Here is a 22600-nt window from a genome sequence, read left to right on the forward strand (position 1 = left end):
CAATACACACACCCTAAACTAGACAAAACACACAAACATCCCCCATGTCACACCCTGACCTAACTAAACTAATAAAGAAAATCAATATAACAAAGGCCAGGGTGTGACACATTCAATCTCTGTGAAGAGAAGTGAAAGCCATCCGCATTTAATTCTAGTCCTATATTATTCAAGGATGTCATTAGAATGATGAAGATAAGGACAACAAAACGTATTTCATTTAACCGTTGAACGCGAGGAAAGAATGACCCAACAATAGAGAAAGAGGAGGTAGGCTAATACAATTAGGGGAAACACTATGAAATGTATATATGCGTCCCGCCTACTAATTATACAAATATAATATACTATTATATTTCAACATTAAAATCTAATTCGTTAGGCTATAATTGTAACTTTGTAGGCTGCATGTGCTGCACCAGTATCGCATGGTCTCTCCCTGCTTTATCATTGTTTGAACTATGTTCGTAAATCTAATCCATATAATACAATATAATACAATACAGTACAGTAATACAGTTCACACTCAAAAAGATTAGCCTACTGGAGCTAGTTTAATTTATTTACCCAAGAGAGCACATAGCTAGCTACATCTATGGGTTTGTATGTTTTTTTGTTGTGCGTAATGTTCAGTAGCCTATATCATAAATGTATTGGATAATGGCACAATCATTTGGACTTTTTTGGGCTTGGGTTCATTAAATGTCTTTAGGGCTCATAAAATGTATTTAATGTATGGCTCATCAGACTCAAGTAGCATCAGGCTTGAATTTTCGATCAAAGCTCTCATCAAATCCAGACATAGACCTATTTATATACTTTATAATGCTTTTGAATGACACTTCCGGTTTTGGCGGGAAATACCGGGTTACCTGGGAGAAAAGTGATTTATTCTCGGGAAGGGACATTTGTAAAATACCAGGAAAATATTCAACCTTACTAAGCATGATAGGTATTAAGGACTTTATTGGGATCTGGACGATGCAAACCATGATTAGGGTCCAGAGTGATTAATTGCTGATTATTTATTTGGAGTAAGGAGAATAATTGATTGTCTTTATGGATTCTAAACAGCTCAACAAATAGGGTGACTTTGTCAAAGCATTCGTGAAAATATCTTTATTAGGTTGGTGTATGTAACGTCCTGACCAGAGTTATTATGTGTTTTGCTTGTTTAGTGTTGGTCAGGACGTGAGCTGGGTGGGAATTCTATGTTGTGTGTCTAGTTTGTCTGTTTCTATGTCCAGCCTAATATGGTTCTCAATCAGAGGCAGATGGTAATCGTTGTCCCTGATTGAGAATCATATATAGGAGGCTTGTTTTGTGTTGGGATTTTGTGGGTGTTTGTTTCCTGTCTCTGTGGTTGTCTGCACCAGATAGGTCTGTCTCGGTTTTTGCACATTTTGTTATTTTGTATGTTGTTTGTAGTGTTTCACTTGTTCTTTTATTAAACATGTTGAACACTAGCCGCGCTGCACTTTGGTCCTCTCCTTCACCTATGGAAGAAAGCCGTTACAGAAACACCCACCAAACCCGGACCAAGCAGCGTGGCAACGGGCAGCGACAGCAGCAGAGACAGACAGAGGAATGGACATGGGAAGATGTCTTAAACGGCAAGGGTTGCTACACATGGGAGGAGATCCTGGCTGGAAAGGATCGCCTCCCATGGGAACAGCTGGAGGCAGCGAGGAGAGCAGAGGCAACCGGAGAGAGGAACCGGAGGTATGAGGGTACGCGACTAGCACGGAAGCCCGAGAGGCTCACCCAAAAATTTATTGGGGGGGGGCTAAAGGGGAGTGTGGCGAAGCCGGGTTGGATACCTGAGCCAACTCCCCGGGCTTACCGTGGTGTGAGAGGGCGTCGTACTGGTCAGACACCGTGTTATGCGGTAAAGCGCACGGTGTCCCCAGTACGCGTGCTTAGCCCAGTGCGGGCTATTCCACCTTGCCGCACTGGTAGGGCTAGGTTGGGCATCGAGCCGGGTGCCATGAAGCCGGCCCAACATATCTGGCCTCCAGTACGTCTCCTCGGGCCGGCATACATGGCACCAGCCTTACAGGTGGTGTCCCCGGTTCGCCTGCATAGCCCAGTGCGGGCTATTCCACCTCGCCGCACTGGCAGGGCTACGGGGACCATTCAACCTGGTAAGGTTAGAGAGGCTCGGTGCTCAAGAGCGCGTGTCCTCCTTCACGGTCCGGTATATCCGGCGCCACCTTCCCGCCCCAGCCCAGTACCACCAGTGCCTACACCACGCACCAGGCTTCCAGTGCATCTCCAGAGCCCTGTTCCTCCTCCCCGCACTCGCCCTGAGGTGCGTGCCCTCAGCCCGGTACCTCCAGTTCCGGCACCACGCATCAGGCCTATAGTGCGTCTCAGCCGGCCAGAGTCTGTCGTCTGCCCAGCGGTGCCTGAACTGCCCGTCTGCCCAGCGGCGCCTGAACTGCCCGTCTGCCCAACGCCGTCTGAACTGTCCGTCTGCCCAACGCCGTCAGAGCTGGCCGTCTGCCAAGCGCCATCGGAGCCATCCGTCTCCCCAGCGCCATCTGAGCCATCCGTCTCCCCAGCGCCATCTGAGCCATCCGTCTCCCCAGCGCCGTCTGAGCCATCCGTCTGTCCCGAGCCGTCAGAGCCGTTCGTCAGTCAGGAGCCGCTAGAGCCATTCGTCAGTCAGGATCTGCCAGGGCCGCCAACCAGACAGGATCTGCCAGAGCCGCCAACCAGACAGGATCTGCCAGAGCCGCCAACCAGACAGGATCTGCCAGAGCCGCCAACCAGACAGGATCTGCCGGAGCCGTCAGTCAGCCATGAGCGTCCAGAGCCGTCAGTCAGTCATGAGCTGCCCTACAGTCATGAGCTGCCCTACGGTCATGAGCTGCCCTACGGTCATGAGCTGCCCTACGGTCATGAGCTGCCCTACGGTCATGAGCTGCCCTACGGTCATGAGCTGCCTTACAGTCATGAGCTGCCCTACAGTCATGAGCTGCCCTACAGTCATGAGCTGCCCTACAGTCATGAGCTGCCCTACAGTCATGAGCTGCCACTCAGTCCGGAGCTGCCACTCAGTCCGGAGCTGCCACTCAGTCCGGAGCTGCCACTCAGTCCGGAGCTGCCACTCAGTCCGGAGTTGCCTCTCTGTCCTGAGCTACCTCTCTGTCCTGAGCTACCTCTCTGTCCTGAGCTACCTCTCTGTCCTGAGCTACCTCTCTGTCCTGAGCTACCTCCAAAATCATGTGGGGGCCTTGGGGAGGATTCTTAGGCTAAGGTCGTGGGCGAGGGTCGCCACTCAAAGGACGCTAAGGAGGGGGACAAAGACAGTGGTGGAGTGGTGTCCTCGTCCACCGCCGGAGCCGCCACCGCGGACAGATGCCCACCCAGACCCTCCTCTTGAGTTGTAGGGGTGCGTTCGGAGTCCGCACCTCAGGAGGGGGGTACTGTAACGTCCTGACCAGAGTTATTATGTGTTTTGCTTGTTTAGTGTTGGTCAGGACGTGAGCTGGGTGGGAATTCTATGTTGTGTGTCTAGTTTGTCTGTTTCTATGTCCAGCCTAATATGGTTCTCAATCAGAGGCAGATGGTAATCGTTGTCCCTGATTGAGAATCATATATAGGAGGCTTGTTTTGTGTTGGGATTTTGTGGGTGTTTGTTTCCTGTCTCTGTGGTTGTCTGCACCAGATAGGTCTGTCTCGGTTTTTGCACATTTTGTTATTTTGTATGTTGTTTGTAGTGTTTCACTTGTTCTTTTATTAAACATGTTGAACACTAGCCGCGCTGCACTTTGGTCCTCTCCTTCACCTATGGAAGAAAGCCGTTACAGTGTAGCTCTGCTTGAATAGATTTAAGGTATTTTATTGTATGATTCACCTTAGAGAAGGCATAATAATAAAAGGGACAAGTGTAAAAGGTTAATGACAGGTTAAAAGAAAAACGTTTGACATCAACATCTTTGTTCTCTTTCATCTACCATTTAGACAACTACCAACCATATCAAGCATTTGAATAGAAACTGGGCCTGAGGGTTATCTCTCCCAGGGCTTCATTATAGAGAGGGAAGAATAACTCAGATCCATACATGGTGTTCTTGTGCTATGGCAATTATGACTGGAATAGAGTAAAGAGGCTAAACATCATTCCTTGAGCAAAAGGGAACATGTAGTTCAAACTAAAAATATATGATTACAAACAGTTCACGGTGGCTTTGTTCTTACAGAATACAATATGACCATGCCTTTAAATACATAGTGCTTATGGGGGTAGCACCGCGTTTACAAGCTGGTACTGTAGACACTGTAGATATATAATAGTTCAGTGATACATTACCATGCCTACTCCAAACCAGCCTTACACTACGTACACAAGTCTGTGGTCTCCAGTGCCTCATTACTCTTCACTACAGTATGGTAAAGGTCCTCACCGACCGTCTCATAAGGCAACTCAAGACATTCGCTTACTTCCAATGCAAGAAAAACAAAAACATCAATATTTTACTGCACAGTAGTGAGTCTACTCTAACTACTCAGGCTTTCAGAAAGAGAACCTGCAATTGATAAAATGAGAAGAGCCTCTAACATGATCTGTTATCTCAGAGAAGTGGTCCTCATCAGCTCTCATACCAGGCTGTTTTTGTGTTAGAAAAAAATGGTATTCCATTAAAAATTAAAGCAGTCTGCCTATTCAAAGTTGTTATATTATTTTTCTTCAACAGAGAGAGTGATTCAATAGAGCCAATATTGAATATCACATTCCTGCAAGTTCTGGATGAGAGAAGACAGAGCTTTGACTGATATGGTAATACTGAGAAAACCAAAAACGCCACTTCCCTTCAGGTCAACATCGGAGCATTAAGCTGCACAAGGAGCTTTCTGAGGGAAGGAATAAGTGAGTGAGTTAGGTCAACATACTAAGATGAAAATCCATTGTCTTGCCACTAGATATTGACCTGACAATGACTGTTGTATTGAATTGAGTCGGCTAATATCATGGCTATGATACATTGAGCAATAAATTAAATCAAGTACATGTACATGTTGCAGATAATCTAATAATCTAATAGACAATTAATCATTCTAGAGGGGCACACTGGTATAGCAGCTCTGTTTGTTAAGCACATGCTTTATGCAATCATGTTCCAGCAGGCCGTCCATACAGTGGCATAATATCATGCCATCTGGCTTATGAGTTTGTAGAACGTCACACGGTCTGTTCCTTTCCTTTAGCCTTCTGCGTGGCGCTTTCATTTTTGGGAGAACCAAATAGACCCAGTGCCACAGAACAAAGACTCTTTTATCCAGAGTAAATATTCTGTTATAAGCTTTATGCTTGTAGGGACAGACAGTTTTAAAGCATATAAGAGGATGAGCCACATTTAATGCCCAACCTCTGAGGTCAGCCTGTAACAGTATACGATTGTGTGATGTGCAGTTAATGAACTTTGAAGATGATTTAGTCTGCAGCTGCCCTCAGGAAGACCGTCTTAGAAGGCAGGCAGGCAGCCCATCCCGGGCCAGGCTCTGTGCTCTGACAGGACTGTAGTGACCTTGACAGGAAACAGCTGATTAGGTCATCCTTTAAACTGGCTCAATCCCAAGTGTTAAATTTACCGATCCTTCTAAATCTCACCCCAGCAATTTCATTGAGCAAACATGATTGATTTGAACCTTGTAGTTGCCAGAGATACAACACACACAATTTTCGATAGACTAATGTACCGTGCAGAAAGAGGAAAAGAGACACTGGCCATGTCTGAATATCCACACTTGCATCCTAAATAGTATGCCGTTTGGGTATACAAAAAAATAGTTTAATAGTGTTCGACATTTGGAAAATCAATTATACTTTAAATGCCTGGACGTCTTCCTCATTTCGGCTTTGACGACAGCTGACCAATTAGATACACAGTAGGGATGAGGCGTACCCCTGGGGGTTTGAGTACCCCAATTTGGGAATACCTGTACTAGATGAAGATCCTAAATGAGTATAACATCCTGGCATTTAAACCCTACTCAATTTTAAATTTTTTGCATACTATTAAACATTTATTTTCACATAATGAGAATGCGTCATGCGCGATTGCATTGTTTCCCATTATTCGTTGATTTCAGTAGCTGCGCAATGCCGTCGGGGGTACGCCTAATAAAAATGTGATTTTTTTCCAAAGGGGCTATACATTTTTTTTTTCGCATTTTCAAACAGTCCATTTATATTTTCCAATGGGGCTATACATTTGGGTGAGTTGCACTGCCAAAAATAAAACTAAACCATCTAGTGTTCAGCGAAATAACAACACCATGTCAAATACAGGTAGCCTAGTCAAATAATTAACATCCTAACGGCCCGTATGTTGCCAAACGTAGCTGATGCTCATTCCGTTGCTCATTGCTCATTCGAAAATGGATAAATGGTTAAAAAATAAGGTCATAGAGACACATACCATCTCTACTGGTAGTACTGCTACTACCAGCAGTATTACAGCTGCACCTGTCGATGACACAAGTTGTTCTGCTTCCACGAGCACATCCAATGCCAGCATCAGTAATTCTACATTTGTTGTTAGCCCAGCTAGGATAGACACTGACAGTTGTGAATCTGATGCAGCTGAAGAGCTACTGCCACCTTACCCGGGAAAGCACCGAACAAAAGACAAATATGATGAGAACTACATTGATTTGGGGTTCACTTATATTGGGAGTAGTGCCTTTTCTCAGCCACAGTGTGTTATATGTGCAAAAGTACTATCTCACAACTCAATGAAACATTCACTCTTGAGCAGACATTTAGAAACAAAACAGGCCAATTTGAAAAATAAGCTATGGGAGTTTTTTGAGCGAGAATTAAGACGACTTTCGAGTAGTCAGACATGTATAAAAGCAACAGATACCATTAATAATAAGGGTCTTATATGGTGAGCTACTGAGTGGCTAGGACAGGCAAGCCCCATGCTATTGTGGAGGACTTAATTCTTCCTGCTGCCGCGGATATGGCTGGGACAATGCTGGGGGAAAAGGCCAAAGAAACTATACAGACAATGTCTTCATCAAACAACACTGGGTAACGATACTTCGTGGGAGGCAGTTGTTGATGTGTACAGAGGGTCCCTGTTTCGAGCCCAGGTAGGGGCGTGGAGAGTGGCGGAAGCTGTACTGTTACATTTCTGCTGTTGACCCGGATCACTGGTTGCTGCGGAAAAGGAGGAGGTCAAAAGGGGGGTGAGTGTAACCGGTGTGAAATGGCTAGCTAGTTAGCAGGGTGCGTGCTAATAGTGTTTCAATCGGTGACGTCACTCGCTCTGAGACCTTGAAGTAGTTGTTCCCCTTGCCCTGCAAGGCCCGCGGCTATTGTGTAGTGATGGGTAATGGTGCCTCAAGGGTGGCTGTTGTCGATGTATGCAGAGGGTCCCTGGTTCGAGCCCAGGTTGGGGCGAGGAGAGGGACGGAAGCTATACTGTTACACATACAAGCCAGTGAATTCTATGCGTTACAGACTTGGCGGGCCTGGCACAGCTCCTGGTATATGTCCTATAGTTTATGGGGAGTCAATTAAAAAAGATATCCTCTTGTGCAAACCACTGGAAACCAGGATAACAGGAGAGGATATTTCTAAAGTACTGGACAGCTTTGTGACATCAAATGGACTTTGGTGGTCAAGATGTGTTGGTATCTGTACTGATGGTGTAAAAGCCATGACAGAGAGACATAGTGGAATGATAACGTGTGCGCAAGCAGTTGCTCCCGACACCACTTGGGTACACTGCAGCGTCCACCGAGAGGCTCTTGCTGCCAAGGGAATGCCTGACAGCTTGAAAGACGTTTTGGCACTACAGTGAAAATGGTTAACTTTGACAAAGCAAGGCCCCTGAACTCTCGTGTATTTTCTGCACTGCAATGATATGGGCAGTGACCATGTAACGCTTTTACAACATACAGAAGTGCGCTGGTTATCAAGGGGCAAAGTATTGACACGTTTTTTTAATTGAGAGACGAGCTTAAAGTTTTCTTTACTGGCCATCATTTTCACTTGTCTGACCGCTTGCATGATGACGAGTTTCTCACACGACTGGCCATTCTGGGTGATGTTTAATCTCGACTGAATGATCTGAATCTAGGATTACAGGGACTCTCCGCAACTACATTCAATGTGCGGGACAAAATTGAGGTTATGATTAAGAAGTTGGAGCTCTTCTCTGTCTGCATTAAAAAGGACAACACACAGGTCTTTCCATATTGTTTGATTTTTTGTGTGAAAATGAACTCAAGCTTACGGACAATGTCAAATGTGATATAGCGAAGCACCTGAATGAGTTGGGTGCGCAATTACGCAGGTACTTTCCCGAAACGGACGACACAAACAACTGGATTTGTTATCCCTTTCATGCCCTACCTCCAGTCCACTTACCAATATCTGAACAAGAGAGCCTCATCGAAATCACAACAAGCGGTTCTGTGAAAATTGAATTTAATCAGAAGCCACTACCAGATTTCTGTATTGGGCTGCGCTCAGAGTATCCTGCCTTGGCAAATCACACTGTTAAGATGCCCTTTGCAACCACGTACTTATTAGAGAGTGGATTCTCGGCCCTCACTAGCATGAAAACTAAATACAGGCACAGACTGTGTGTGGAGAATGATTTAAGACTGAGACTCTCCCCAATACAACCCAACATTGCAGAGTTATGTGCATCCTTTCAAGCACACCCTTCTCATTAACCTGTGGTGAGTTATTCACAATTTTCAATGAACAAATAAGGTTTTATATGTAAGATGGTTAAATAAAGAGCAAAATTATTGATTATTATAATATTATTATTTGTGCCCTGGTCCTATAAGAGCTCTGTGTCACTTCCCACGAGTTGGGTTGTGACAAAAACTCACACTCATTCTTATGTTTAACCTTCTCATTAACCTGTGGTGAGTTATTCACAATTTTCAATGAACAAATATGGTTTTATATGTAAGATGGTTAAATAAAGAGCACAATTATTGATTATTATAATATTATTATTTGTGCCCTGGTCCTATAAGAGCTCTGTGTCACTTCCCACGAGTTGGGTTGTGACAAAAACTCACACTCATTCTTATGTTTAATAAATGTATCGTATAGTGTGTGTGTGGAGACTTACAATGATGGAAAAAAACAACATTTGAGAGTGCGCTGACCCTGTTGCTAGAGGGGGTACACAGCTGGAGGTTGAATGTTTGAAGGGGTACAGGACTATAAAACATTTCGGAACCATTGATCAGGTAGAATTTGATGCACACTTTTCCACAATGCATTGGAAGAGGTGGGCTGCGAATGATAGGCCCTAGTTATCTTCAAGTAGCCAACAACAAATCTACACTACTTAATTGGGAAGATGCCCGAAGCTTCTGTGGTGGTGTGGAAATGTAGGATAACATGGCGATGACAGAGATGGCAGCATCGGGACTAGCTCTTGGGAAACTTTGCAGTATTTAGTTTTTTATGTACAATTTTTTTTACATTATTAGCTCAGGAAATGTTTTGTGTCATTACATACAGCCGGGAAGAACTATTGGATATTATAGCTGCGGTAACTCACCAGAACTACCAGCATATCGACCAGGAATATGACTTCCCTGGAGGAGATCCTTTGTTCACTCTTCCCAGATCAATTGAATTTATTCCAGAGGCCGACCCAAAACATCGCCGGAAGGAGAGGCAATCGAGGAGGCCTATTGGTTAGAATTAGGAGGCGCGCATACCACCCACCGCTCCGAGTATATTACTTGCTAATGTTCAGTCTTTGGTTAACAAAGTTGATGAGCTTAGAGCAAGGATTTCTTTCCAGAGAGACAACGGCAACTGCACCGCCCGCAAGGCTCTCCAGAGGGTGGTGTGGTCTGCCCAATGCATTACCGGGGGCAAACTACCCACGCTCCAGGACTTCTACAGCACCCAATGTCACAGGAAGGTCAAAAAGATCATCAAGGAAATCAACCACCCGAGCCACTGCCTGTTCACCCCGATATCATCCAGAAGGTGAGGTCAGTACAGGTGCATCAAAGCTGGGACCGAGAGACTGAAACTCAGCTTCTATCTCAATGCCATCAGAGTCTTAAATAGCCATCACTAGCACATTAGAGGCTGCTGCCTATAGGCATAGACTAGAAATCACTGGCCACTTTAAGGAATGGAACACTAGTCACTTTAATCATGTTTACATATCTGGCATTACTGTTCTCTTATGTATAGACTGTATTATATACTATTCCACGGTATCTTAGTCACTTAATAATGTTTACATATCTTGCATTACTCATCTCATATGTATATACTGTATTCTGTACTATTCTAAGGTATCTTAGTCACTTAATTTACATTTACATTTAAGTCATTTAGCAGACGCTCTTATCCAGAGTGACTTACAAATTGGAAAGTTCATACATATTCATCCTGGTCCCCCCGTGGGGAATGAACCCACAACCCTGGCGTTGCAAGCGCCATGCTCTACCAACTGAGCCACACGGGACCACAGTGTTTACATATCTGGCATTACTCATCTCATATGAATATACTGTATTCTATACTATTCTACTGTATCTTAGTCCATGCCGCTCTGACATCGCTCGTCCATATATATATATATATATATATATAGTCTTAATTCATTCCTACTTAGATTTGTGTGTATTGGGTATATATTGTGTCATTTGTTATATATTACTTGTTAGATATTACTGCACTGTCAGAGCTAGAGCACAAGCATTTCGCTACACCTGCAATAACATCTGCTAATCACGTGTATGTGACCAATCAAATTTGATTTGATTTAGGCTAAGTCGTTTTTGTTCTCCTTACAATGATCACGAGTATTGCATAGTAGGCTAAATCTTTGAAAACAGTCTTTACATTTTTTTTAACCTGTTTTCTCACTGAAAAGTGTTTCTTATCCTCTTGGCCTTCGTCAGAGCTTTTAAACTAAATAATAAACCATATTTTGATTTCTGAATGTGTCGGTACCAGGACTCGGGATGTGGCTGCTGCGTTGCGGCCTTGACATACTGCATGCCATGGTGCCAGGACCGGCTGATAACCCAGCACACACTGAAACGGTGATAGGTTGGTAGAGGAGTGGCGGAGGGAGTTTTGGGCCATCTCCGCCCAGGGGATGAAAACCGCCCACTCCCCCGGCCGGTCCTGGCAATAGGACCGCAGAAACATACCCACATCCTGGTTGACTCTCTCCACCTGCCCGTTACTCTCAGGGTGGAAACCTGAGGTAAGGCTGACTGAGACCCCCAGGCGATCCGTCACAAAATCCACCGATAGGTGTGACCACGGTCGTTGTGGAACGGGAAGGGGTTGTAATTTCCCTCTGGGCAGATATCTAGGTGCCTTGCACTGTGCGCGTACCGAACAGGAGGAAACATAAACCCTCACGTCCTTAGCTAAAGTGGGCCACCAGTACTTCCCAGCAAGGCAGCGCACCGTCCGACCGATGCCAGGATGACCAGAGGAGGGTGACGTGTGAGCCCAACAGATCAAACGATCGCGGACATCAAACAGAACGTACAGACGCCCAACTGGACACTGAGGGGGAGTGGGCTCTGCACGTGACGCCCGCTCGATGTCCGCGTCCACCTCCCATACCACCGGTGCCACCAGGCAAGAAGCTGGAATTATGGGAGTGGGATCCGTGGACCGCTCCTCTGTATCATACAGCCGGGACAGTGCGTCTGCCTTAACGTTCTGGGAACCTGGTTTGTAGGATAGGGTGAAAACAAAGCAGGTGAAAAACATGGCCCACCTTGCCTGGCGAGGGTTCATTCTCCTCGCCGCCCGGATGTACTCCAGATTGCGGTGGTCAGTCCAAATGAGGAAAGGGTGTTTAGCCCCCTCAAGCCAATGCCTCCACGCCTTCAGAGCCTTGCCAACAGCCAACAGCTCCCGGTACCCCACATCATAGTTTCGCTCCGCCGGGCTGAGCTTCTTCGAAAAGAAAGCACAGGGGCGGAGCTTCGGTGGCGTACCCGAGTGCTGAGACAGCACAGCTCCTATCCCAGCCTCGGACGCGTCCACCTCTACTATGAATGCCAAGGAGGGATCAGGATGAGCCAGTACGGGAGCCGAGGTAAACAGAGCCTTCAGGTGACCAAAAACCCTGTCCGCCCCAGCTGACCACTGCAGTCGCACCGGTCCCCCCTTCAGCAAGGAGGTAATGGGAGCCGCTACCTGACCAAAGCCCCGGATAAACCTCCGGTAGTAGTTGGCAAACCCTAAGAACCGCTGCACCTCCTTTACCGTGGTGGAGTCGGCCAATTACGCACGGCTGAAATGCGGTCATTTTCCATCTCCACCCCTGACGCGGAAAAGCGGTACCCTAGGAAGGAGACGGACTGTTGGAAGAACAGACATTTCTCCGCCTTGACGTATAGGTCATGCTCCAACAGTCGACCAAGCACCCTGCGCACAAGGGACACATGCTCGGCGCAGGTAGCGGAGTATATTAGAATGTCATCTATATACACCACTACACCCTGCCCGTGCAGGTCCCTGAAAATCTCATCCACAAAGGATTGGAAGACTGATGGAGCATTCATTAACCCATACGACATGACGATGTACTCATAGTGCCCAGAAGTGGTGCTAAATGCTGTCTTCCACTCAACACCTCCCCAGATACGCACCAGGTTGTAAGCGCTCCTTACAACCTGGTCCAATTTTGTGAAGAAGCGCGCCCCATGCAATGACTCTGTCATACTGGCGATGAGAGGTAGCGGGTAACTGTATTTTACCGTAATCTGATTTAAACCTCAATAGTCAATACACGGGCGTAAACCTCCATCCTTCTTCTTCACAAAAAAGAAACTCGGAGACAGGTGAAGTGGAAGGCCGAATGTATCCCTGTCCCAGAGATTCGGTGACATATTTTTCCATAGCCGCCTTCTCCTCCTGTGACAGAGGATACACGTGACTCCTGGGAAGTGCAGCGCCTACCAGGAGATTTATCGCACAATCCCCCTGTTGATGGGGTGGTAATTGAGTCGCCTTCTTTTTACAGAAGGCGAGTGCCAAATCGTCATATTCGGGGGGAATGTGCATGGTGGAAACCTGGTTTGGACTTTCCACCGTAGTGGCACCTAAGGAAACACCTACACACCTCCCTGAACACTGACAGGACCATCCCTTAAGAGCCCTCTGTTGCCACGAAATAGTAGGATCATGAGAGGCCAACCAGGGAAGGCCCAACACAACAGGAAACGCAGGATAGTCGATCAGAAAGAGACTAATTCTCTCCTCGTGACCCCCCTGCGTTATCATAGTAATGGGAGCTGTGACCTCCCTAATTAGCCCCGACCCCAAAGTACGACTATCTAAGGCATGTACAGGGAAGGAAACATCAACAGGAACAATAGGGATCCCTAATCTATGTGCCAAGGAGCGGTCAATAAAGTTCCCAGCTGCGCCTGAATCTAATAGCGCCTTATGCTGGGAATGCGGGGAAAACTCAGGAAATTCTATAGGTAACCACATGTGTGCAACAGGGGGCTCTGGGTGAGTTGTGTGCCTACTCACCTGGGATGACCCACCAGTGTTCCACCTGCTACCTCGACTTCCTGGAGAACCACCCCAGCACCGAACAGCAGTGTGCCCTCTGCGGCCACAGCTGGTGCAGGGAATGGTCCCCCCTCCGGCCCCCCTCATAGCAGCCCCTCCCAACCCCATCGGTGTTGGATCGAAGGTGCTGGGGGATGGAACGGACGGACCCCGATCCGGACGTCCGCGGGAGGCCAACAGGTTATCCAGCCGGATAGACAAGTTCACCAGCTGGTCCAGGTTGAGAGTGGTGTCCCTGCAGGCTAGCTCCCTACGAACGTCCTCTCGTAAACTACACCTGTAGTGGTCGATCAGGGCCCGCTCATTCCATCCCGCACCAGTGGACAGAGTTCTGAAGTCCAGTGCGAACTCTTGAGCGCTCCTCATTCCCTGTCTCTGATGGAACAATCGCTCTCCCGCCGCTCTCCCTTCAGGTGGATGATCAAAAACTGCCCGGAAGCGGCGGGAGAAGTCCTCGTAGTCATCCAGAGTCGGGCCTTCCCTTCCCCAGATGGCGTTGGCCCACTCCAGGGCTTTTCCAGTCAGGCAGGAGATGAGGGCGCTCACTCTCTCGCATCCCGAAGGGGCTGGCTGAACAGCTGCCAGGTAGAGCTCCAGCTGGAGTAGGAACCCCTGGCACCCGGCAGCTGTTCCTTTATATGCTCCCGGGAGCCGAGAGCCGAATCCCACTGGGTCCTGACGACGGAGGGGTGGACATCGGTGTAGGTTGAGGTGCGGGCGGAGGTGATGTTGTTGGATTTACAGGAAAGCCTCCTCTCTCCCATCTGTCCATTGTTTGCAGCACACGATCCATGGCTGTCCCGAGACTTTGTAACATGGTCGCGTGCTGCTGGACACGCTCCTCTACTGGGAGAGAAGGGCTGGCTGCACCTGCTGACTCCATTTGAATGGTCCGTGATTCTGTGAGCGATTGGGTGCAGAGATGTAGCGGAGTCAGGCGCAGGACACAGGTTTGAGCAAAACAACTGAGTTTACTCACAAAAAAGGCAAGCAATATTCCAATAAGGAAAATACAGACAGAATAACACCTACACGAACCACTAAGACACCAACAATCACGGACAGAACAGAAAGGTATGCCAGAGGGTTAAATAAGGAACATGATATGGGAATTGAAACCAGGTGTGTGTAATACAGACAAAACAAAACGAAAATGAAACATGGATCGGTGGTGACTAGAAAGCCGGTGACGTTGACCGCCGAACACCACCCGAACAAGGAGAGGGGCCGACTTCGGCGGAAGTCGTGACAGTAAGCAAACAAGAAAATGCTCATCCAGAGGTGGCGCTCCCAGTGGCCAGTGATTTAACTGCAGGAAATCTGAAATCCATTCTATCTCATTTCACTTTGCCATTTCTTCAAACAATCATCTTTATTCAGTATCGATTAATTATTGCAATAATAAGGTTGGTCAACCCCACACCCTTGAGTGTTGGACCGAGTAACCTAACCTTTACACAAATGCAGAGTACTATATATAGCTGACACTAACAATGGTCAGTCATGGTTGGTTCAACCCCTCCCATGCAGACTAAGGAGCATCATAAGCCACTCTGGGTTCATCCTGTTCTTATCTGCACGGGGTTGTTGTCTTAACCTCTCTTGGGCAAGTGAGACGGTAGCGTCCCACCTCTTCAACAGCCAGTGAAACTGCTGGGCGCCAAATTCAAATACAGAAATACTCATTATAAAAATTCTGAAAACAAAACATATTTTACACAGGTTTAAAGATTAACTTCTTGTGAATCCAACCACGGTGTCAGATTTAAAAAATGCTTTACGGCGAAAGCATACCTTACGATTATTTGAGAACATAGCCCACTAGACAAATCATTACAAACAGTAGCCAGCCAAGTAGAACAGTTACACACGTCAGAAATAGAGATACAATGAATCCCTTACCTTTGATGATCTTCATATGGTTGCATCAGCAGACATTCATTTACTCAATAAATGTTCCTTTTGTTCGATAAAGTCTCTTTATATCCAAAAACCTCCGTTTTGTTCACGCGTTTTCTTCAGTAATCCACAGGCTCAAACGCAGTCAAAACAGGAAGACAAAAAAATCCAAATTGTATCCGTAAAGTTCATAGAAACATGTCAAACGAAGTTTATATTCAAACCTCAGGTTGTTTTTAGCCTAAATAATCGATAATATTTCAACCGGACAATAACGTTGGCAATTTAAAAGGTAAACAAGAAACACACTCTCTCGGTCGCGCGCATGAAAAAGCTCTGTGACACTTTAGGGTCCACTCATTCAGACTGCTCTTACTTCTTCATTTTTCAGAAAACAAGCCTGAAACAAATCCCCCCGCCCCAGGAAGACTAGGTTACAGTGAGTCATTTCCTGAATGGATTTTTCTCAGGTTTTCGCCTGCCAAATCAGTTTTGTTATACTCACAGACACTATTTTAACAGTTTTGGAAACTTTAGAGTGTTTTCTATCCAAATCTACCAGTTATATGCATATCATATCTTCTGGGCCCGAGAAGCAGGCAGTTTAATTTGGGCATGCATTTCATCGAAAATTCCGAATGCTGCCCCCTACCCTAGTGAAGTTAACCCCACCCTGGCTTAGTTTCCCAGTTGCAAGGATGATTTTGAGACAATAAGAGATTGTTCTAAACTCCTAAGCTATTCCTAGTAAAATGCATTCTTGTCTATGTAATGCAGTCTTTAACTAATTTGTCAGCTCAAGCCATCTCTGGTGACCATATGCCCAGATTAGCTGCAGAGAACTAGAGTGGAGACCATAAAAACACAGACACTAGCAGGAGAGAAATGTCTTACTATTTTTTAAATATTAATTGTTAACCATTAACATCAAATAAATCAGGTAAATACATAATTTTTCTCTAATACTCCACAGACAGACACACATAAAAAGCTCTCCTCCGCCCCCCATTTGGCATTCGGACCATAACTCCATCCTCTTGATTTCTGCTTACAAGCAAAAAACTCAAATAGGAAGTACCAGTGACGCGCTCAATACGGAAGTGGTACAATGAAGTGGATACTAAGCTGAAAGACTGTTTGCTAGTGTAAGATTATTTCGAAGATAAATATACAACGCAGAGGACGAGAGATCAAGAGTACTAAAAGTCAATAGAGTACTAACGGTCAATAGGGAATTATAAATGGAAATAGTTGGTTTTCAGTTCAACATCTGTTAGGAATGTCAGTCCTGAACTTATAGCTATGTGTGGCACATTCTCACTGGTCCAATCTGAAATTGTATACTTGTTATTTGGCCATTGGCCCAGTTTTATTGCAAGGAATTCTAATTGGTCAACCACAGGCTAGGGCTGGGTAAAAAAAACTACAACCTGTCCCGTTGTTCTGTGGAGAGAACCTCAGGAGAGAATCATTGAGGACAGGGGAGCATGAACATCTACCTCCCCGCATGATTGGTCTTCTTTGAATAAGAATAAACCTATTTTCCTCTCCTTGATTTGCTTTTGGGTCTGTGATATTGAAGAGTAACATCAACTGCTAACACTAGCACAGACTGGAATATGTTCCGGGATTCATCCGATGGCATTGAGGAGTTTAGCACATCAGTCACTGGCTTCATTAATAAATGCATCGATGACGTTGTCCCCACAGTGACCATACGTACATATCCCAACCAGAAGCCATGGATTACAGGCAACATCCGCATTGAGCTAAAGGCTAGAGCTGCCACTTTCAAGGAGCAGGAGATTCATCCGGACGCTTATAACAAATCCCACTACACCCTCCGATGAACCATCAAACAGGCAAAGCGTCAATACAGGACTAAGATTGAATCCTACTTCACCGGCTCTGATGCTCGTCGGATGTGGCAGGGCTTGCAAACTATCATGGATTACAAAAGGAAACCCAGCCGAGAGCTGCCCAGTGACGCGAGCCTACCAGGTGAGCTAAATGCCTTCTATTGTCGCTTCGAGGCAAGCAACACTGAACCATGCGTGAGAGGACCAGCTCTTCTGGACGTCTGTATGATCACGCTCTCGTTGCCGATGTGTGTAAGATTACCAGGACGCGTACTCAGAGCATGCGCTGACCAGTTGGCAATTGTCTTCACGGACATTTTCAATCGCTCTTTGACCCGGACTGTAATACCTACATGTTTCAAGCAAACTACCATAGTCCCTGTGCTTTAGAATGCCAAGGTAACCTGGTAACCTGTCTAAATGACTACTGTCCTGTAGCACTCACATCTGAAGCCATGAAATGCTTTGAAAGGCTGGTCATGGCTCACATCAACACCATTATCCCCGAAACCCTCGACTCACTCCAATTTGCATAACACCGCAACAGATCCACAGATTGCAGTCCACACTGCCCTTTCCCACCTGGACAAAAGGAACACCTACGTGAGAATGCTGTTCATTTACTACAACTCAGCGTTCGACACCATAGTGCCTTCCAAACTTATCCCAGAGCCAAAGACCCTGGGACTTAACTTTTTATGGCTGCAAGCCCGACGTCGGTACACTTATGACAACAGCCAGCTCAAGTGCAGGGCGCGAAATTCAAAATATATTTTTTTTAAATATTTACTTTCACACATTAACAAGTCCAATATAGCATATGAAAGGTACACATCTTGTGAATCTAGCCAACATGTCCGATTTTTAAAATGTTTTACAGGGAAGACACAATATGTAAATCTATTAGCTAACCACGTTAGCAAAAGACACCACTTTTTTTACTCCACCAGTTTTTTACTCCATCAGTAGCTATCACAAATTCGACCAAATAAAGATATAAATAGCCACTAACCAAGAAACAACTTCATCAGATGACAGTCTGATAACATATTTATTGTATAGCATATGTTTTGTTAGGAAAATGTGCATATTTCAGGTATAAATCATAGTTTACATTGCAGCTACAATCAGAAATTGCACCGAAAGCAGCCATAAAACTTACAGACACCAACGTCAAATACCTAATTACTCATCATAAAACATTTCTGAAAAATACATAGTGTACAGCAAATGAAAGACAGGCATCTTGTGATTCCAGCCAATATTTCCGATTTATTAAGTGTTTTACAGCGAAAACAAAATGTAGCGTTATATTAGCTTAGCACAATAGCCAGAAACACTTGGGCGCCGACGACTAGTTCACATCTACGACAGATATATGAAATAGCATCATAAAATGTTTCTTACTTTTGCTGATCTTCCATCAGAATGTTGGACAAGGTGTCCTTTGTCCAGAACAGTCGTTGTTTGGATTTAGAACGGCAACTTTCCCTCTTCATTTAGCACGCGCACTAGCCAAGTGGCACGGATCTCTCCATCGTCAACAAAGTCAGAGAACGGAACACGGCAAAACTCCCGAAAAAATTTCAATAATCTGATTAAACTATATTGAAAAAACATACTTTACGATGATATGGTCACATGTATCAAATAAAATCAGAGCCGGAGATAGTAGTCGTCCATAACGGCAGCTAAACAGAAGGCAATCCCACTGTCCACCTCGCGCTCCCAAGAGTACCGGAAATGAGGGACACGTCATACAAAGAGCTTGTATTCCAATTCAGACCAAGATAAACACGAAATTTCTTCTCTCACAGCCTCTTGACATCCAGGGGAAGGTCTATGAAGTGCACGTATACTCTTACGTATCATGCCCATGTATAGGCAGGAAGTAGAACAGAGCATCGATTTCAGACTTTCCACTTCCTGGTCAGGAAGTTTGTGCCAAATGAGTTCTGTTTGACTCACAGATATAATTCAAACGGTTTTAGAAACTAGAGAGTGTTTTCTATCCAATAGTAATAATAATATGCATATTGTACGAGCAAGAATTGAGTACGAGGCCGTTTGAAATGGGCACCTTTAATCAGAGCTACTCAATACTGCCCCTGCAGCCATAAACAGTTAACACCTCGCTCTGCAACTGGATCCTGGACTTCCTGACGGGCCGCCCCCAGCTGGTGAGGGTAGGCAACAACACTTCCGCCACGCTGAACCTCAACAGGGGGGCCCCTCAGGGGTGTGTGCTCAGTCCCCTCCTGTATTCCCTGTTCCCCCATGATTGCGTGGCCACCCAAGACTCCAACACCTTTGTTAAATTTGCATATGACATGACAGTGGTAGGCCTGATCACTGACGACGATAAGAAAGCCTATAGGGAGGAGGTCAGAGACATGGAAGTGTGGTGCCAGGACAACAACCTCTTCCTCAACGTGGGCAAGACAAAGGACCTTATTGTGGACTACAGGAAACGAAGGCCTGAACATGCACCATTCACATCGACGTGGATGTAATAGAGCGGGTCGAGAGCTTCAATTCCTTGGTGTCCACAGCACTAAGGACCTATCATGGTCCAAACACACAAACACAATCATGAAGAGGACACAACAACACCTCTTCCCCCTCATTAGGCTGAAAAGATTTGTCATGGGCCCACAGATCCTCAAAAGGTTCTACAGCTGTACCATTGAGAGCATCTTGACTGGCTGTAACCCCGTTTGGTATGGCAACTGCTCGGTATCTGAATGCAAGGTGCTACAGAGGCTAGTGCGTATGACCCAGTACATCACTGGGTCCAAACTCCCTTATATCCTAGACCTCTATACCAGGCGGTGTCTGAGGAATGCCTTAAAAATTGTCAAAGACTCCAGCCACTCAAGTCATAGACTGTTCTCTCTGCTACCGTACGTCAGGCGGTAACAGAGTGCCAAGTCTGTGACCAAAACGCACATGAAACGCTTCTAAGCCCAAGCCACAAGACTGCTGAACAGTTAATCAAATGGCTACCCAGACAATTTACATTGACCCCCTTCATTTATCTTAATTGTTTTGCACTGAATCCCTTGCACCGGCTCTATGCACACTCACTAGACACACTCATACTACACTGACACTCCAACACACACACACGCACACGCACACACACACACACACACACACACACACACACACACACACACACACACACACACACACACAAACACAAACACACACACACACACAGAGACACACTTCAGATACGCTGCTGCTACTCTGTTTATTATATATCCTGATTGCCTAGTCACTTTTACCCCTACCCACACATACATACTGTATTACCTCAATTACCTCAACTACCTCGTACCCCTGCACATTGACTCGGTACTGGTACTCCTTGTATATAGCCTCATTATTGTTTTTATTGTGTTACTATTTCCGTTTTTATTTAGCAAATAGTCTTACTTTTTAACTCTGCACTGTTGGGAATGGGCTCGTAAGTAAGCATTTCAATGTAAAGTCTACACCTGTTGTATTCGGCGCATGTGACCAAAAACGTTTGATTTGAATCCAGGTGAAAGCTATGATCCCTTATTGATGTCACTTGTTAAATGCACTTCAATCAGGGTAGATGAAGGGGAGGAAACAGGTTAAAGAAGGATTTTTAAGCCTTGAGACATGGATTGTGTATGTATGCAATTCAGAGTGCGAATGGGCAAGAAAAAAGATTTAAGTGCATTTGAACTGGATATGGTAGTAGGTGCCAGGCGCACCAGTTTGAGTGTGTCAAGAACTGCAACGCTGCTGTATTTTTCACGCTCAAGAACAGTTTCCCGTGTGTATCAGGAATGGTCCACCACCCAAAGGACATCCAGCCAACTTAACTCAACTGTGGGAAGCATTGGAGTCAACATGGGCCAGCATCACTGTGGAACGCCTTCTCGAATTGAGGCTGATGGCAAAAAGGGGGTGCAACTCATTATTAGGAAGGTGTTCCTAATGTTTTGTACACTCAGTGCATACTCACCGATAAAGGGGAGATGGGCTTCCCTGTGCCTCACAGCTGAACACCACGTCTCTGTTGTTTTCCTGGGAGTCAACAGGAAACACAATGCTGCCAGGCTGCTTGGTGAACACTGGGCTCTGCAAGACACTGCTCTCTATAGGGGACACACAGACAGGACAAAACAACACTCAGCTTACACGCAGACTCAGACATCAAACCTGCTTGAAAACAGGCAATTAGTCAGAGGCAGCAAACAGGCCAGCCCTGGTAAACCATTAGAGGGCCAAACCCCAAGCAGACAAAACATATAAATTAATTCTGCCTGTCACAGCACCATGGCATAGAAAAGAGTTATTGGAGGTGAGACGTGTCTTCAAAAGCTATTTAGGCAGTAATAGGATAGCTCCTGATTTATACCTAACAACAGTCGGGAACGCATTTTAATTTGCCTTTTGTCAACTTGAGTCCTATTTTCCAAGAGTGCTATTGGAGTAGTTGTGTCCCTGTTGACGTTTAAGTTTAGTTGTGCAGTTAGCCTTCCTTGGCTGTGGTTTGTATTCTCTCACTAAAATGACACACAGAAAGTAAATCTCCATTACTCCATGGGAAGCTGGTAATCCAATGGTCTATCTGTGCATGACTTCACAAAGCCTTTAGTGTCATTAAGCCATGGGATAAAGAATAAGTGACAGCATTTGCAACCATTCTTACCTTTGGCCTAGAATGGCTGCGTTTACACAGGCAGCCCAATTCTGATCTCTTTTACATAAATTGGTTGTTTGACCAATCACATTTCACATCAGATCTTTTTCAGAGCTGATCTGATTGGTCAAAATACCAATTAGTGAAGAAAAAAATCTGAATTGGGCTGCCTGTGTAAATGCAGCCAATGTATTTAGATGTGATTCAAGGGTTATACACCACATTACCCTTCCAATCTCCAGCCATTTTCACTATAGGCTGCAGTAGCAGCAGACATACTGTAACCAGATCCATCAAGACATGACTGTGGACTGTCTTTGGAGTCATTTTGAAACAAACAAACAAAAGCAGAATGTATTTAACACCTGCCTGTGGCTAACCTGGCTAAAATATACTAATGGCTGATTCCTGAATTGTTTAAAACATCAAAGGTCAGTGTTCTTATTGGCATGCGGCAGGGGTGTATATTGCCTGTACAATGGAGAACCAGGCCACTTATTTTGTGTCCGGAATAGAAAAGCTTTTTAGCAGCAGGATGTATCAATGCTACATTGTGCAGTACATAACAAAGCCACTCAAAACACGACA

The 22600-nt window shown here is 45.5% G+C and overlaps 1 protein-coding gene across 1 annotated transcript in view; it reads right to left on the minus strand.

The window, feature by feature from the left end:
• Positions 1-22258, minus strand: part of LOC120020433 (contactin-4-like) — a 162233-nt gene extending 139975 nt beyond the window's left edge. The window contains exons 1-2 of the mRNA XM_038964098.1: positions 22240-22258; positions 21332-21464 (exon numbers count right to left, since the gene is read on the minus strand). Of these exons, the coding sequence (XP_038820026.1) occupies positions 21332-21464; positions 22240-22258 (152 nt within the window). The remainder of the gene's footprint in view (positions 1-21331; positions 21465-22239) is intronic.
• Between the last annotated feature and the right edge of the window lie 342 nt (positions 22259-22600).

The sequence above is a fragment of the Salvelinus namaycush genome, chromosome 2 (genome assembly GCF_016432855.1).
Source record: "Salvelinus namaycush isolate Seneca chromosome 2, SaNama_1.0, whole genome shotgun sequence".
Classification (NCBI taxonomy): domain Eukaryota; kingdom Metazoa; phylum Chordata; class Actinopteri; order Salmoniformes; family Salmonidae; genus Salvelinus; species Salvelinus namaycush.